Source organism: Physeter macrocephalus, chromosome 4 (assembly GCF_002837175.3).
Source record: "Physeter macrocephalus isolate SW-GA chromosome 4, ASM283717v5, whole genome shotgun sequence".
NCBI classification, from domain to species: Eukaryota; Metazoa; Chordata; class Mammalia; order Artiodactyla; family Physeteridae; genus Physeter; species Physeter macrocephalus.
Genome location: NC_041217.1, coordinates 22670020 through 22688815, shown reverse-complemented (window position 1 = coordinate 22688815; position 18796 = coordinate 22670020). Strand labels below are relative to the sequence as shown.

At 39.1% G+C, this 18796-nt stretch overlaps 1 protein-coding gene across 3 annotated transcripts in view; it reads left to right on the top strand.

Annotated features, from left to right (window-relative positions):
* The first annotated feature begins 934 nt into the window (after positions 1-934).
* The window catches only part of NVL (nuclear VCP like), a 104455-nt gene continuing 86593 nt past the window's right edge, over positions 935-18796 (top strand). For all 3 annotated transcript variants that reach the window (XM_007109731.4, XM_007109730.4, XM_055084046.1), the window contains exons 1-10: positions 935-1025; positions 4599-4672; positions 6381-6433; positions 6520-6619; positions 10160-10217; positions 10962-11234; positions 13839-13971; positions 14165-14241; positions 14773-14907; positions 16339-16440. In XM_007109731.4, the coding sequence (XP_007109793.1) occupies positions 969-1025; positions 4599-4672; positions 6381-6433; positions 6520-6619; positions 10160-10217; positions 10962-11234; positions 13839-13971; positions 14165-14241; positions 14773-14907; positions 16339-16440 (1062 nt within the window). In that variant the 5' untranslated portion in view covers positions 935-968. The remainder of the gene's footprint in view (positions 1026-4598; positions 4673-6380; positions 6434-6519; positions 6620-10159; positions 10218-10961; positions 11235-13838; positions 13972-14164; positions 14242-14772; positions 14908-16338; positions 16441-18796) is intronic.

Sequence of the window (18796 nt, the reverse complement as noted above, 5' to 3'; positions counted from 1 at the left end):
GCAACATGCTTTATCCACACTGCCAACATCTCACCCTCTTCTCTTAATTCCATCTCCTCTCCACACCTCAATACACTACTTAGGCCACAATTAATATTGTCATAAACCTCAAGAAAGACCTCAAATAAGAATACTGAAAACACGATTAAAACAAGCCAACAAACAGAAACTAAAGTCAGTAAATTTTTTGATAATGGTTCCTTTATTTGTGTCTCCGCTGCAAGATAAACTTCTTGCGGGCAAACACATACGTTTAATAAAATTCTGGGCAGTTTCTAAGCCGAGATGGAGTCTGCCACTGGATGTGCTCAATTAATTATCTGTCGAAAATACCATAATAGTAAGTGTTTTCCAAATGTAACAGATGGTTTGGTTATCTGGGTAAGCTAATCTTTCCTTCTCTTTAGACACCAAGCCCCTTTGTCGGGTCTCAGTAATGCGCGTCACTGGGTGGGAAGGCAAGCAGCAGGGTGGCGGTGTGTTTTTATCCTGATCTAATCGTCCCAAGTATCTAGTTTTTGTTTTGTTAAGATTCTAAGTCAAGATTAACTTTACATTCACAAACCGTGCGCCTGGAACGCCTAGAAACTCTCAAGCGAAACCCGCTACAAACAGATGGGGGGGACCAGGCGCCCGCACGAACCTCCCCGCAGCCGCCTATGCGCGTCGCCGCACAGTTGGGAACAATAAAGTTGAGCGTGTTCAAACGGGTCCTTGTCATCCAGGGCCTCTCGGACAAGCCTGTAAAATAATCCTAGAAACTCCCTACTGCTTTCAAGTCTTCTCTGTGTGTTTTCGGTAGTTTTTTTTTCATCACTCCCTATGCAAAACTCCTGAGGGGAACGGCACGGGCTAGGCCGGCTTGAGGAGCATTTCTGGGGGAAGCTGGCCCGGCGGTCGCCGCGGGCAGCCTCGGGGAGGCCCTCGGTTCACGTAAAGCCCAGGTTGCGGCGACGGAAGCAGAAGCGATGAAGCCCAGGCCCGCGAGGTTTGTGGATAATAAGCTGAAGCAGCGCGTCGCCCAGGTGTGTATACTGAACGGCCAGTCCTCACAATGGTGCGCTTTCGATGCCCAGGGTCACCGCAGGCCCCTACTCGGGGGGCGCCCAGCTCGAACCCGACTAGCCGCCTGCTCCAGTCTGGGTGCGGGCGTGGGGCTGTTGGCAACTCCACTTCTTCGCGAGCGGTTCAAGGCCTTCCCTGCTCACCGTGGGTGGGTGGGTGGGGGGTCACGGAGCAGCCTGGGACCGTGAGAGGCTGCGGCTTGATGGGGCCCTGCCCGGATCTGTTTGACCTCAGTGCAGATCAGCAAGGAGAGTGCAGATGGCCTTTGAGTTTAAATCTTCTTGTCTTGTGAAGTAGGGACGGAAACATTCTTCGAAAGCCCGTGTGGACGAAGCGCTTTGGGTGCCATAAAGAATACGTTAATTTCCATTCTCAGGAAACTTGGGGTCAGGTTGAGACACAGTAAAAACAGGTACTCTGGATCTGACTTTATAATGGGCACTTTACCTACTGTTTTTTTCATTTTCATAATCACCAGTGGAATGCATTGTGTGGTAAATGTCTTGGAATGGTACAGTCAGCACGCAATCTTAGTTAGAAAGAGACACAGATACTTTAAGAGCTATATACTCTCCTTGTGTCTCTTTTACTTTTCCGGCCACTGTACTATCTCCTTTTTGGATCTGTCTCTTCCTACCATCTGTTGGAAGTGCCTTTGAACCCCTGTGCGCTTACCTTCTCTTTCGTTATCCTCGTACTTCTCTCTTATCCATCCACACTTCTAGGTGATCTCATGCAGTCTAGTACCTTTAAATACTATTTACACATTCATGACTTCTAAATTTATATTATAATCCAATGCAGATTTTATCTTGAATTCCAGATTGATGTATCCAGCTGCCTACTCAACATCTCCTCTTGAGTGTCTGATATTTCAACTTAGTGTATCCAAACTAAACTTTTGATACTCTCCTTCAAACCTGTCCTTTCTTAGTGTTCTTTATTTCAGTAAATAACATCCATTTGTTAAGGCCAAAACCCATTCTGACTTTTGCTTCCTGTAACCAGTTAATCAGCAACCTATTTGGCTTTACCTTCAAAATATACTTCAAACCTAAGCACTTTTTACCACCTCCTCCAACATCCTAGTCCAAACCGCACCCCCTATTAGAGTATTGCAGTAGCCTCCTAAGTGATCTCTCTGATTCTGGTTTTACTTAAAGCCTGTTCCCCACAGAGCAGCCAGGGAGATCCTTTTAGAGGGAAAATTGGAGTTTGCCAGGGCCCTGCTCAAAACCCTTCGGTGGACTTTCAGACATTTGGAGTAAAATCCATCCTAAATAGCCCTATGTACTTTGGCCCCATCTACCTTTTTGTGTCTTTTGATCTCTCCCTTGATTACACTGTCCTATATACACGGACCTTCTCAAAACTTGCCAAGCACAGGGCTTTTGCTGTTGCAGTTCACTCAGTCTCAATGACTGTTCCTCTGGATGTTTGCACAGCTTGCTCCTTCACTTTATTCAGGTCTCAGAGCAGTGACTCCTAATGGCTAAATCCAGTGGCCTCTTCTCAGTCCTTGCCACACTTGACTGCTCTTCAGCATTTGACATTAGCAGTTTTCCTCTCTTGCTTTTACTTTGGTTCATTATAAAAGTAATAGTTTCTTATGGTTTAAAATAAAAGGAACTGGAGGGTATAAAATGAAAAGAAAGAATTCCTTTCATCTCCACTGCATTTCTCCACAGATAATCAGGGAGAGTTTCTATTGTATCTTTCTTAAAATTTTGTATGCATATATGCACTTATAGATGTATTAATTTTTTTTTAAATCATACACATGGGCTCATCTGCATCTATTCTGCTGCTTGCTTGTTTCACTTAGCAGTGTGTTTTAGACATCTTCCCACAAGTAATACACTTGCCTCCTTTTAACTAGCGTATTAGTTATCTATTGCTGTGTAACAAATTACTCTAAGACTTAGCAGATTAAAGTGCTTTTAGTTCTGTTGCGTTTTGATTTGCAGTGGGTATGAGATATACATGTATATGTATAATTCAAGATTAACTGTGGTAAATGACAGCATGTTATAGGAGTTCAGAGAAGGGGAAGATTAACAAGAACGGTCCAGCTTTGGATACCTAGTCTCTTGTCATTGGAGGCATTTATGCAGAGACTGTTCTTATGTGTTAGGGATCCTTGAGAAGAAATTGCTGTGTGAAATGGGGAACCTAGACTGGATAACTAGCAAGTAGTGAAACTTGGGAGTTGATGGTTAGACATTCCAGGTTTGAAATCTGGCGGTGTAACTTATGTGCTGGTGAGCAAGTAACTAACCTTTTAAAGCCTCCTATAAAATGGGGGGAGATTGACATCTACCTCATAGCATTGTGAATACTAAAAGAGATAATGTGTAAAAGGCCCCTAGAACAGGTTTACCAGGCCCTTAGTTTCTTAGTAATTTTTTTCACGACGCTCCTAGGCCCAAAGTAATACCTAATGGGTTTGTTTATTAAGTAGTTAGGTTCAAGCAACTTAATAACTATTTAGTCCAAATAACTTATTAGCTTTTTGAACAAATAATACAAAAAGTGCAAGGAAAGTTAATGCATTTGTATTTCATTCTTAAAATAACCACAGTTATTTACTAGTGGGATTTGTGAGTCCATTGGGAACAGCACAACTTCTCATACCTTGCGATCAGATTGACACTGCGCCTCTCATTTTGTGTTCCACCTTGATTTTTTCTTTTCTTTTCTTAAATTAATTAATTAATTTATTTATTTATTCACTTTTGGCTGCGTCGGGTCTTCGTTGCTGCGCGTGGGCTTTCTCTAGTTGCGGCGAGCGGGGGCCACTCTTCGTTGCGGTGCGCGGGCTTCTCATTGCGGTGGCTTCTCTTGTTGCGGAGCACGGCCACTTTGATTTTTATTACAGCAAATGCTTAAAAAGCCAGTTTTGCAAAGATATGACATCATCAAAAGATGATTTAATATTGCAGCTGTGAATTGTCTCAGGCTGGTACAGTGGACCCTGGAACAATCCAGGGGTGTGGTGCTGACCACCTCCCCCCGCCCACCCTCCATGTGTGGTTCTGCGTTGGCATATTCAGCCAGCCCTGGGTCACCCAGTACTGTAATACGTATTTATTGAAAAAAATCTGCTGTAAGTGGACTGGTGCAGTTCAAACCTGTGCTGTAAAGGGGCAACTGTAGTTCCTGCACTGTTGGACAGATACCGAATATTACTGTGTTCCCTCAAATTTAAAATATCCCTCGGTGCTCTCACTAGTTGAGTGCTTTGTTCTGGTATATTTGGGAACCTAGGGTATAAGAAGCCCTCACCTACTTACTGCCTTATAGCTATCCTAGTTATTGTTGTTGTATTGTCATAGTGATTAATAATGTTAATTAAATTCTTTGATTCAGATTTGATAATTATTTGGTGATTTTTATTTCTATTTCCAGTATACTTTATTAATGGAGAGTTTACATTAACGTAGGACATGTTTGAGTAGCTCAGTCGCTTACTTGTCAATTAAAATCACTGAGTTTGAACTATTGTCTTGTATTTATCATGTTTTCTGTTTTAGTACCTCACCAGTAACAGATGTGGCAAATATGTGGACACCGGAGTCTTAGCATCCGATTTACAAAGAATGTACAGGTAAAGAAATGTAGTCTCCAGATTCTTGCTTTTCTTTCCTACCATTTTTAAAGTTTACATTCTGCCTAAATTTCCAACCGATATTAATAGCCGCTGGCAGTAGTTCACCAGTCCATACGTTTAGAATTCAGTTTATCTATACAAACATTTATCAAGCACTTGTGATATGTAAGGAGCCATCCTTGTTGCTAAGGAAAATGGCTGCTTCTTATGTTTTAGCACCCGACTCTCTGGTCAGGTGTATTACTGCTTTTCCTGCTTCATTAAAAAATTAAAACCATTAGGCATGATCTCCCTCAGTCTTTTGACTATCTAAAAATGTGTCACTCAAGTAGTCTTTCCACTGAAGACTAAATCCTCCTTTTGTGCCTCTAATCCCACTTCTTCTGCTGTGTTGCCTCTCTAATTGTCTCTGCTTTGTGTATCTCACTGTTTCTATTTTCTTGACTTCCTTGGTCTGTATATTAGTTTGCTAAGGCTGCTATAAGAAAGTATCACAGAGTAGGTGGCTTGAACAACAGAAATTTTATTTCCTAATGTTATGGAGGCTCCAAGTCCATGATCTAGGCATTGTCAGGGTTGGTTTCTTTTGAGCTCTCTCCCTGGCTTACAGATGGCTGTCTTCTCCCTGTGTCTTTACATGGTCTTTCCTCTGTGTGTGTCTGTATCCTAACCTCTTATCTTATAAAGACACCAGTCATGTTGGATTAGGGCCCACCCATATGACTTCATTTTACCTTATTTACCTCTTAAAAGGCCATGTCTCCAAATGCAGTCACATCCCGAGGTACTGGAGGTTAGGACTTAAACATATGAATTTTGGAGGGACACAGTTCAGCCCATAACACTCTGCCCTCTTGCCCCCCAAATTCATGTCTTTATTGTTTGCAAATATACTCCCTCCGTCCCAGCGGCCCTGGAAGTCTTAACCAATTTCAACATCAACTCTAAATCCACAGTCTCATCTGAATATCATCTAACTCAGGTATGAGTGTGACTGGAAGTATGATTCCTCCTGAGGCGAAATTCCTCTCCAGCTGTGAACTTGTGAAGTCAGACAACAAGTTACCTGTTCCCAAAATATGATGATGGGACAGGCATACGATAGACATTCTCATTCCAGAGCAGGGAAATTGGGAAGAAGAAGGGGGTCGTGGTCTCAAGGAAATCCGAAACCTAGCAGGGGAAATTCCACTAGACTTTAAGAATAATCCTCTTTGACTCAGTGCTCTGTCCTGTGGGCTCACTGGGATGACTGCCCTGCCATTTGGAACCGAGTGGGAGACAGTGCCTCCCCCTGCACCTGTGTCCTCTGGGCGCATGGCATCAGTGGCAACCCTGCCACCTTCAAGCCTCCTTTGTAGTCATTCTTTCCTTTTTTTGAAGGATAAATGTGTTCGCAGCTGCGTTCCTCTTCTGGCCTGCCCTGTGGAATCCAAGAAGTCCAATGGCCTTCCTTCATTTCATCCCTTCTCTTCTTCAGTACAAGCTGGCAGTGTTGCTGCTGCTATAACCCTATTTCTAATCAAGACAAATTACAATTGTAAAAATATAAACTCAGAAGTTGTTTGAAAATAGGTTTATGGTCAGTGTGAATACAGTGACATAAGTATATATTCATGCAAATTTATGTTCTCAATTTAGATTGAGCTTAATAGGAAAATATTGGTGGAGACCACTGTACTAAACTTCTGGTTATGTTTTTCAGTATAGACTATGGTCGAAGAAAAAGAAATGCTTTTAGGATTCAGGTAGAAAAAGGTGAGTCTTTTAGTGTTAGAGCTGCATTATTAATAAAGTCATAGAAGGAATTGTTTTAGCTCATGGCATTTTTCTTTTCTTTTCAGTATTTAGCATAATTAGTAGTGAGAAGGAACTTAAGGATCTACCAGAATTAGAAGATGAACATCTGGCTAAAAGAGCAAGACACGGTGAAGAGGATAATGAGTAAGGATTATAGAATGGAGGGTTTTTTTCTAAAACATGAACCTCATCACGTTATATTCCTACCTGTAAAACTTCAGTGGCTCTTCATTGCTAGTGAGGCCCGGCCTCATACTTACCTGCCCAGACTTTTACCTCAGACTGCTGAATACTCACTGTTCCCCAGAGAGGTCAGCGTCTTTCTTTGCGCCTTTGTGTGGGTGGTTTTCTGTACCCCTTTATGAACTTTCATTCAACCTTCAAGAGTTAGCTTTCTTTTGGGGGGGTGGTTATAACATCTTTATTGGAGTATAATTGCTTTACAATGGTATGTTAGTTTCTGCAAGAGTCAGCTTTCAAAAGGCTATGTTATTGCCTTTTCACGCCTTTTTGGAATACTCCTTTCTCAGCATTTCCTTAACTCCTAGTTATAGATATTTAGTGTAGTGCTTCTATCATATGACATTGAGAGTATTTGTTTATGTGTTTGCATTACTAACAGAACTGTCTCATTAGCTCTGTTTTTCTCTGCCCTAATACAATGCCACGTACTTAAAAAGGTGCCAATTGATTTTGTGTTTAAGAAGTAATATTGAGTTTTTTATGACTATTTTGCAGTAAAATTGACAAACAGTAAGCTGTACTTTTTTTTAAGTTCCTTTACTCATTTTTTTTTAATTAATTTATTTATTTTTGGCTGCACCGGGTCTTGGTTGCTGTACGCGGGCTTTCTCTAGTTGAGGCGAGTAGGGGCTACTCTTCGTTGCAGTGTGCGGGCTTCTCATTGCAGTGGCTTCTCTTGTTGCGGAGCACGGGCTCTAGGTGCATGGGCTTCAGTAGTTGTGGCTCGCGGGCTGTAGAGCTCAGGCTCAGTAGATGTGGTGCACGGGCTTAGTTGTTCCGCGGCATGTGGGATCTTCCCGGACCAGGCCTCAAACCCTTGTCCCCTGCATTGGCAGGCAGATTCTTAACCACTGCGCCACCAGGCAAGTCCTAAGCTGTACATTTTTAAAGTGTACAATTTGTTGGGTTTTGACATATGTATATACTCATTAAACCATCACCATAAGCAAGTTACTGAACATATCCAACCTCACAGATTTTTTTTGCCCACTTGCAATTCTCCTTGCATCCCTGTTCTGAGACAGCCGTTGATTTGCTTTCTGTCACTATATGTTTACATTTTCTAGAATTTTATATAAATGGAATCATAGAATATGTACTTTAAAAATTTGGATTCTTTCAGGATAATGATTTTGAGGTTTATCAATGTTGTGTTTATCAATATTTCATTGCTTTTTATTGCTCTGTATGTATGTATATGCCACTATTTTTTTTACCCATCTACCTGCTTTTGGACAGTTGGGTTCTTTCCACTTTTTGGTTATTACAAATAAAGCTACTGTGATAACTTATGTCCAGGAATTTGTGTGGAAAGTGTTTTCATTTCCCTTGGTAAATACCTGAGAGTGGAATAGCTGAGTCACCTGGTAACTGCATATTTAACTTTATAAGAAACTGCCAGACTGTTTCCAAAGTGTTTGTGCCATTTTACCTTTATATCAGCAGTCTGTGAGAGTTCCACTAGTTCCACATATTACCAACATTTGGTATGGTCAGTTTTTAACTTTAGATAGTCTGTAAGTATGATGTTAGCTGTAGGTTTTTTTAATAGGTGCCCTTTATCAGGTTGAGAAAATTTCCTAATATTCCTAGTTTGCTCAAAGTTTTTATCATGAATGGGTATAACATTTGTCTAATGCTTTTTATGCAGGTATTGAAAGATTTTATTATTGGCTTTCTCCCCTTATTAATTTGGTGAATTACATTGATTTTTGAGTGTTAAGCCAGTCTTGCATTCTTGGGATAAACCCTACTTGGTTCTAATATAGTATTCTTTTAATATATTTAAATATTTTTAAAATAAATTTATTTATTTATTTTTTGGCTGCATTGGGTCTTCGTTGCTGTGAGTGGGCTTTCTCTAGTTGTGGCAGACAGGGCCTACTCTTCGTCGTGGTGCACGTGCTTCTCATTGCTGTGGCTTCTCTTATTGCGGAGCATGGGCTCTAGGCGCGCGGGCTTCAGTAGTTGTGGCATGAGGGCTCAGTAGTTGTGGCGAAGGGGCTTAGTTGCTCCATGGCATGTAGGATCTTCCCAGACCAGGGATCAAACCTGGGCCCCCTGCATTGGGAGCGCGAAGTCTTATCCACTGCGCCACCAGGGAAGTCCCGATTTTTGCCAGTTTTATAGGCAAAAAAATTGATTGTATTATTTTTATTTGTAATTTTTTGAAAACTAGTGAGGTTAAGTTTTTTGATTGTTTCATGTTTCCTTTGTGAATTTCTTGTTTATGGGTTTTATCTCTGATTTGAGAGCTATTTGAATTTTCCTTATTAGTTGTCAGAGCTCTTTGTATAAAATAGCACCTCTTTTTATATGTATTACAAATGCTTGTCACAGTTTGCCATTTGTCTTTTATTTTTGTTTATGGCATCTTTTAATTAGAGGAGTTTTGCATCTTTACCTAGTCAAGTCTTTTTACCTATTTCTTTATGGTTTATGCTGGTGTACTTAGAAAGACCTCTATCACAAGAGTGTATAGAATAATTACCTATACATTTTTCTTGTGTCTTTATGGTATTTCATTTAACTCTTTATAATTAATTTTGTTAACATGATTAATTTTGTTTGTAGGGCATGAATTGTAGGGCAAAACAGTTTTTTTCCAAGTATTTGAATAATCCACCTTTTTTAACTTGATTAGAAATGCCCCAGATTATACTAATTGAATTTAATGAATAACAAAAGAATTCATGTGTTAATTATAAAGGTGGGCGTAAAATTTATATAAATCTTTTTACTTAGGAAAAGTCCATTTCTTGTTTATTTTCTAAAGAAACTATATTAAATAGTAACAGAGTCCTCTAGTTACTTGAAGCTATTAGATATCAGCTGTCAGTTATAATGAGCTGAGATTGCAACTTCAGTTTGTAGTTACTAGGATTTATACTTGGTTTTGGCCGTATTATATGAAAAACTCTTTGTACCTTCATTTCTCATGAATAGACTTGGAGGAGTTGCATTTGGTTACATGGCTTGGTCCTGTTGAATTTGTTACTCAAACTGCTTTATCATGGCTTGCTGGAATATTTCTTCTATTGGCATCTCACGTTCCTAAATGAGACCCTTGGATCTGATGGGAATTTGTATGTCACTTTGCTAGAATAAAGATAACCGCAATTTATTAAGCATTTACTATGTGCTAAGGACTTTGCAAGCTTTCATTTAATCCTCTGTTAAGCCAGTGAGATAGACATTATTTATTATCTCCATTTTATAGATAAGGAAGCTGAGGCTCAGAGAGGTTAAGTAGAAGCTAGTAACTTCTAGAAGCTAGAAGCTAGTAAAGCTGGATTTTGAATCCAGATTTCTCTAATTCCAAAGCCTGGACTCTCACTACCATAGTATTTTGCCTCAGTATATTTTCTTGTTTTGGGAAGTAATTTTTTTAGGATGTGGGAGAAAAGCCTTTACAACGTTTCTTTTCTTCTTTTTACTGAGGTATACTGAAAGCTGTTCTGATGATGGTTCAAATATGGAAGATTACCCAGATCCACAGGTAAGTCAGATATTTAATGGACCAACTTTGATTTTTAAAAAATCATTATGAATCCTTCTTAGAAAAGATCAATAAGGAATAGAATAAGAGACTGAACATCTTCATCAGTAAATAATTGAATATTTCTGTGTACAGCCTTGATGAACCCTTGGATTGGCCATCCTTCCATTATTTGCGTGTATAGCCTATTATATAGTGGAAAGAAGGGAAGAGAATGGCCAGAAATATGGGCAGACAAGAAAAGAAGGGGCAATTAATAGTAAAAATGGAGAAAATACCTTTTCTGCCAAAGAGCTGGCATTGCCAATAAATAGGCTTGGATTAAAGGGAAGTATGGGACTAATATGTGAAATTATTTATAATTTTCTTTTTTTTTCCATTGATAATTCAGCTTTTGAATTTATTAACAGTCATGATGATACTGTTATATTTGATCCAGTTTTGAATTGATATTTGATCCAACTCATTTTCATACTTCTATTATATTTTTTAAAAACAACCATTCTTATTTGGTTTTATTTAACTGCTAATTATGAATTTGTACATTAACTGGGAGTGGAAGAGGTACATCTTTTTGAATAGTAAATGTTTGTGGATTATCCTATTGTAAACACCTGTATTTTCTGACTGTAGTTGTTTTGAGAAGAGGTGTTGAGAGGAAAATGTAGAAAGCTTCTTAATATAGGTAATCAAACTTTCATGAGTACCTATTGAGTAATTTATGCTAAAATCATGTTTCTACAGTCAGCAAATCAGATGAACAGTTCCCTGCTCTCCTTATATCGGAAAGGAAATCCTGATTCTGTTTCAAGTACTCCTGAGCGGGAGCAAAGAGAAACCACCATTTCAGCACCACGGATAACTTCCGAAACAGGCTCCCTTCCTTTGAAGACCCCTGCCAGAGGTTCTGAAGGAGGATGGTTTATTGACAAAACCCCGGGTGGCAAGAAAGACAGTTTTTTCTCAGACCTATCAGATGAGAAAAGTAATGATAAGAAGCCGATCTCTGAGATAGAGGTATTTTTAAAGTGGAATTTTAGCCCCATGTAGTTGGAGTACATTACACCCTTTTCACTGAACTTAATATCAGGGAGATTCTTGTGTTTTGTAAAAGACTTAGGAACTTTGAGATACATGTAGAGTTTGATCACTTCCCACTACCGTCATCATTTTCATCCTAGTTCAAGCCTCTACTCTTTCTTTCCTTAACTATTGAAATAACCTTCCAACTGGAGTCTGCTTCCATTCTTGTTCCCCTAGTTTATTCTTCACACAGAGATAACTTTTTTACAAGTTAAGTCCGATCACTGTCATTCTTTTATTAAAAACTCTCCAGTGGCTTCATTCATTCTACAGTCAGAGATCTTGCAGTTGCCAGGAAAGCCCTGTATGATTTGGCTGCCCTGCTGCCCTTCTCCCCCACCTCCCAGCTTTGCTTCAGCGACAGCTGGGCTGTTTCTAGAATATACCAACCAGGGGACTTCCCTGGTGGCACAGTGGTTAAGAATCCGCCTGCCAATGCAGGGGGCATGGCTTCGAGCCCTGCTCCAGAAAGATCCCATATGCCAGGGAGCAGCTAAGCCCGTGCGCCACAACTACTGAGCTTGTGCTCTAGAGCCCACAAGCCACAACTACTGAAGCCTGTGTGCCTAGAGCCCGTGCTCTGCAACAAGAGAAGCCACCACAATGAGAAGCCCGCAACAAAGAGTAGCCCCTGCTTGCCACAGCTAGAGAAAGCCCGCGCACGGCGACAAAGACCCAGCGCAGCCATAAATAAATAAATTTATTTTTTAAAAAAGAAAGAATATACCAAACCTTCTCTCATTTGGGGCATTCATACTTGCACTTTCTGTTTAGAACATCTTTCCTGAGATTCCTGTGGCTCACTCCATCATTTCTTCACATCTCTTTTCACATGTAATCTTCGCAGAAAGGCCTTCCCTGACATGTAAACTAGCACATCATTGGATACTGTTTCCTAACCCTGCTTTATTTCTTTTTTTTTTTAAGTACTTAAAAAATTACTTTTTAATCCCTTGAAGGATCTGACGTAAATGGATACACTATGAAAATGGACAAAATAAGTAGACACTTTTAAAAAATCTTTTTAGATTGAAATATACCATATATAAAGAAAAGTAAAGCTTGATGGATTATCACAAAGCGAGCACAATTGGACATCATTCTTTTTTTTTAAAATTTATTTATTTATTTATTTTGGCTGCACTGGGTCTTAGTTACAGCATGTGGGATCTTTAGTTGTGGCATGCGGACTTCTTAGTTGCGGCATGCGTGCGGGATCTAGTTCCCCGACCAGGGATTGAACCCGGGCCCCCTGCACTGGAAGCATGGAGTCTTACCCACTGGACCACCAGGGAAGTCCCCTGGACATCATTCCTACCTGATTCTTTTAATGCATGGCAGAGAGGGGGTTTAAGGTAATCTGTCTCCCAGTAGAGTGGCTCTCTGTGCTCTGGGGCTTGCTGTCCAGTGTGGGAGATGTTAGCTACATGTGGCTGTTGAGCCTTTGAAATGCAGTTAGTGCAAATGAGGAACTGAGTTTTTAATTTAAATTTAAAAACTAATAGTTAAGTTTTTAGAAAACTTCTAAGTATACTTAGAATAACTTCTACATTTTCAGTTGTAAATTTTATAAAATCTAAATACAAATCAAGTATTTCCCATGAAAATTTAGTGTCTGACTTGAGATGTGCAGTAAGCATGAAGTATTCATTGGACTTTGACGACTTACTACAAAAACAATGTAAAACATCTCAATTTTTATACTGACTATATGTTGAAATAATAATGGTTTGAATATATTTGGTTAAATAAAATAGATTATTATTTTCCCCCCAAAATTATTTTCCCTTGTTTCATTTTTCCTTTTTTAAATGTGACTACTAGAATATTTAAAATTACATATGTGGATGGTATTATATTTCTGTTGGATGATGCTGCTCTAAGTGGTTTTCAAGCACCAAGCCCTTTGATTTGGCAAAACCTCTCCCCTCCCCTTTTGAATTATTAGTGGGCCTTTTCCAAATCTATTTACTTTAATCATTTGTCTCTAAAGAACATTATTATTGTTGGCAAGGTCAAGGGAAAAGCTTGACCCTTATGTTGAATTATACTGTTTTATGGCTGTCAGAGCAGCTCTGTCGTCATATTTAATTTAGTGATTGATCAGACATCAACTGAACACCAACTATGTAAAAGGCTCAGTGAGAAATAAAAGATGAATGTTAGTGTCTTAACTTTAGAAGCACACAATTCAGTGATTGAGACATAGACAGGTGAGACTTAGATACAAGGCAGACTGTGGTAGGCTGTACTACGGTTGCAAATTTAGTGTTCTGAGTGCGAAGAAGAGATTAATTCTAATTAGAAGAATCTGGAAAGGAGGTTTTCAAATGTTAGGATATAAACTGAGCATTAAGGCTATGGAAAAGGACATCCCCAGCAGAGATCAGCCTTAAGCAAACAGGTTGGGAATAGCTAACAGGTGAAAGTGCTAGGGCAGGAATGAATTTTTTAATAATGCCCATCTTTAAAAAAAAATATTGGCATTATAATTTCAAGCATGGCGCATTTAAATTTCCTTCTCCACCCCACCCCCAGAATTCAAAAGATTCTTCTCTTCTGGAGAGTAATAAAAAAAGAAAAGGCAGGCTAAACAGCAAAAGAGGCAAAAGGAAGAAAGAAGATCTTCAGGAAGTAGATGGAGAAATAGAGGCTGTCCTGCAAAAGAAAGGTGAGACGCCAGTCTTGTGGGTGGCGGCAGCTGTGTTTGCTCTGAGAGAGGCATCGTGATTCCAAGCTGTTTTGCATGGGGGACCTTCTGTGTGCAGAGACATTTACTAGAATTGTTTACTTAAAGATTATTCAGTATAGTTCTGATTTGCTACTGAATCACTAATCCTTTCATCTCCTTTTTTGTTTACCAGCTAAAGCCAGGGGGCTAGAATTGCAGATCTCCAAGGTGAAGTTTGAAGATTTTGGAGGCAATGATACGACATTAAAAGTTAGTTCAAATTCAGAATTTCTGCCTTTGATGGATATGGCCAATCAGTTATTCAAACAAAGCCTTTCTCTTTTTATCTAATAGGAACTGAGTATAGAAAAGGAAGCCAGGAAGGTGAGAAGGGCAAGCCTGGCTGTACCCTTCAGGGTAGTGAGGGATAAAAGAAACATGTCTTCAACTTTTTTCACCATTTTAATTACAGTGTACATAAGATACATGCTTTATAAGGAGTATTACTTCAACAGTTGTAATAGTTACTATTTTTTGGTGTTTGTTTCAGTTACAGTCTAGTTACTATTCATTGTATTTGCAAGGTAGATATTATTACAGCTTAGGAAATGGAAGCTCAGAGAGGGTATTGCTAAAGTCACAGGACAGGTACTAGAGCTGGGATTCAATCTCAGGTGTAAGCCTAAAGCCTGTTCTCTGTCTACTGTACTTTGCTGCTCCAAAGAATAGGTCCTTTCATTCCACACTGATTCTTTCTCTTTGGGGCTATGAAGGACATCGTTCCTATTTATTCCCTAACAGGAGGTCTGCAAGATGCTCATACACATGCGTCACCCAGAGGTATACCACCACCTGGGCGTCATACCCCCACGCGGAGTTCTTCTTCATGGACCACCCGGCTGTGGGAAGACATTGCTTGCACATGCAGTTGCTGGGGTGAGGTTTGCTGACACTTGTTTGCTTTTGTTATTTTTGTTGTTACTCGTTTTTATTTTTTCTCTTTGGTCAACTTGAACCAGACTTGGCATATTCTCAGGAGGACTGATCCTTTCTTCATTGTTTTACCTCTTTTCATGCTGCTCTTTGTGAGATGCTGTTTCCTTTTAATGTATCCAGTTATTTATATGGCAGGGGGGTTGGGTGGGAAGCAAAATAATACAGCTGTAAACAACTCTTTTTTTTAACACATAGTTTACATTTTAGTCACTTCTCTTTCTCTTTAAGCCAGTGGTTCTCAAGAGCAGTAAAATAAGAAAACTGAAGATTGTATTTTCCATAGAACTAAATATTCAGAATTTCCATTCAGAGTCATGTTTTTATCCTTTTTAGTGTTAAAATATCTTTTGTAAAATGGTGATAATAGATACTCACTTGGCAAACTAAAAAGCAATCTTAATTTTAGTCCCATCAGATTACTTGGAAACTGTTGGATGGTAAAATGCAAAATGTCCAAGTAACTTCAGTTTGAAGAATAGCATACTATGGCAATCATTAACAGATAGTGCTCTATGAAAGCAAATTATTTTTATAGGAGAACTTGATTGATTTGCCTCATTTATTCATTTGTTGAATAAATCTTTTGTGTGACTGCTGCATGCCAGACGTTGAAATATAGTGATAAGTAAAACAAACTCGGTTTTTATCTTTAAGGAGTTTTTCGATCAAATATGAGAGACAGACATTAAACAGTCTTTCACACAAATAAATGTTGCTCATGGTTACAATTACAGTGAGTGAGTGGGAGACAGAAGTGCAGAATGCTATGTGGTATGTTGTTGGTATGTTGTCTTAAGCCAAGTTAAGAGTTAGAGTCAAAGAGAATATCATTGAGGAAGTGAAATTTCAAGATAGCCAGAAGAATACTAGGGTTTAGGCAGGGTTGCTGCCATTTGTATTGGTGGAACAGTGGTAGCTTCTCTTCCTTTGCTTTAAGAACCTGCCTCCTCTGACTAGTAACTGGCTACTTCTGTGGGTTCAGGGCGGGAGAAACGCCAGTGGGGTGTGTGGGAGACCACTGTGTCACACCCCCCTGCTATTTCCTTTCCAGCAGATAAATAACAGATGAAGGTGTTTTGGCTCAGCTCTAAGTAGAGGCAAACATATTTCTTAAGATTCAAGACCCTTTATTCAGAAGAGATAATAACAGTTTTATAGTGATATCTACAGAGTAAAAACAAGTAGAAGGTATCCAGTCAAAGTGTTTGGATTAAATTTTAGATTTTTAAGTAATGTTTTTCATTGGACCAACACAAGATGAGGTTCCTCAGAAAACTGGTCATTTAAAAAATGTAATTTTGAGAGAGCGACTGAGTGAGGAAAAAGTAGGGAAGTGAAAATTTGGTCATTCTTTTATATATTTGTGCATAGGAACTTGACCTTCCAATATTGAAAGTAGCTGCTACAGAGATTGTATCTGGAGTATCTGGAGAATCGGAACAGAAGCTGAGAGAACTATTTGAACAAGCTGTGGTGAGTCAGCTAATGGCTCTAATTTTAGGTTTTCAAATGTATAAGGCTACGTGGAAGATCCTGTTTTCTCTAACGCTGGTATTTGTTAACCTGTTCACTGGCCATTCTTTTCTAAACATGGTAGTTTGTTACTCATGGTGGCTAAATGTTTAAAGCAGATTGACTAACATAGACTGTTGGATAAAATAATCTGTTTAATCTGAAAGTAACGTAATTGGTTAGAAGTTCTGGGCTGTCATACCCGATAGCATATGCTGAAAGGAGATTATCTTTGTGATATTTTTTTCACTTTTACTTTCCTTAACTTAGGTTTGACCGAACAACCTGTAAGCAGTGTGAACATTTTTAACATTTAAGGATTATCACATTAGAAAAGCACCCATGGACATGTCAGGATAAACTCTTCTCTATTTGTGTAATTGAAGCTGTGAAAAGAAAATTCTGTTACCAGAGAAATTACAGATTGGATTTTATTCTTATTATAATTCATGTTATTAAAATTTGGATGCTTAAGAACTTATGAGGAAGATGACATTTGTATCCCATTAAAGTTTTATCTTCAGTGTAGTGTTAGGGTTAAATGTACTTTCAAATCAGAAACATGGGTTCAGATCCTTATGCCACCACATACTAATTGTGTAATCCTGGGCAAGAGATTTAACCACTCTAACCCTTAGTTTCCTTACTAGTAAACTGTTAATGATACTACTCAAATCTCATGGGGTTGTTGATTGTATTAAATGAGAGGGTTCATATAAAATCTTTAATGTAGTGTTTAGCACACAGCAAAAGCCAAAAATGTTAGCTATGACATGCTCACTTGAGCAGTCACTAGTCATCACTGGTTGAAAACTAAAAAATAGCAAAAAGTTTAATTTTATGTTGTCATCATTTGCACCCCAATTATATAGGGGCTGGTGGACATGGCCAGTGCATCTGAAATGCAAAGCTGATGTGAAATTAGAAGAGAAAGTGTATTTTATCAGTACTTGAAACTTTTTTTAAATAGCAAGAATGTAGCAAAATTCATTACCTAGTCCAAGCTAGTATTGTTTGCTGCTGTAGGCCAGTAAATGGAGAGACGAGTTGTTGGAGCAAGGAATAGAGACTTTATTTGGAAAGCCAGCCAACGGAGGAGAAGGCTTCTTTTATTCTAAAACGGGGAAGAGGTAAAGTCCTGGTTCTGGTCAGACTCCAGAAGCGATGTGTTAGTTTTTTCCTTCCTGCAGTTATTCACACAGGTGAGCCTGGTCAGGATGTCTCCTGTGAGCTAAACATAGACTGGCATTGGAAAAGCTGTGGATGCACAAGGAAGATGCAGAGGAAGGGTGGGAAGGGTACTGTGCAGAGCAAAGCTAAATTCTTTCAGGTGTTACGTGTTTTCCAAAATGAGCTTGATTTGATTGTTAATTGGCATACAGCTGGAAGACAAGAAATAACTTTCATGTTTATGGTAAACACAATGATGAATGAGGATAAAAGAGACAAAGGGCAAAATTAGGTTGTTAGCTGTGTGTTTATATCTTTCTCGGAACCAGTACTGAGCTGGTACTATGCCTAACAGCAGATGCTCAGTAAATGTATGGTCTAGCTCCCCTTTTTCCTGGACCCCCTGTTTCCTAATGAAAGTCGGTACAATAAGGTATGTGTGGATCAGAGAGCAAAAAGGTAAAATCAGATCAAATGGTTCTGTGTTGAAAACTATATTCTTGCTTCAGGCTAAATTCGGATGACCATCATTTATTCTTTTTTCCTTTTTTTCTTATTCAGTTTTCCAGAACATTGACAAATACTATTGCCCTTGCTTTCTGAGACCTTTGCTGTCTGTAACTTTACTCTTTTGTAACTGGGGTAATGTGTCGAGCAGTCAGAGGTTCTCCTTTGCAAACATTATCATGAAGAGGATTGGAAAGAGAGGCAGCTAGTGGCAGGCCAAATTTCTTTCCCTTTAAAATGCAGTGGTTTACACACTTTAGATGTTTTAGCCAGGCTGACAGTCTGACTCTTAGCATAATCAGTGTCGCTCCTAACTAAATAACTAAGGATGAGCTGTGCTTTAGATTGTAAATCTACATCTTTTTATTTAAATTTCTCCTTTTAACTGATTCTTAATCTGTTTGTTTTTTATTGTGGTAAAATATATTTAACATAAAATGTGCCATTTTAAACATTTTTACAGTTTGGTGGCATTAAGCACACTCATATTGTTATGTGACCATCACCCCCATCCATCTCCAGAACTTTCCATCTTCCCAAGCTGAAACTCTGTACCCAGTAATCACTAACTTCATTTTCCCCTGCCCCTAGCCCCTGGCAACTGCTGTGCTACTTTCTGCCTCTGTGAATTTGACTTTTC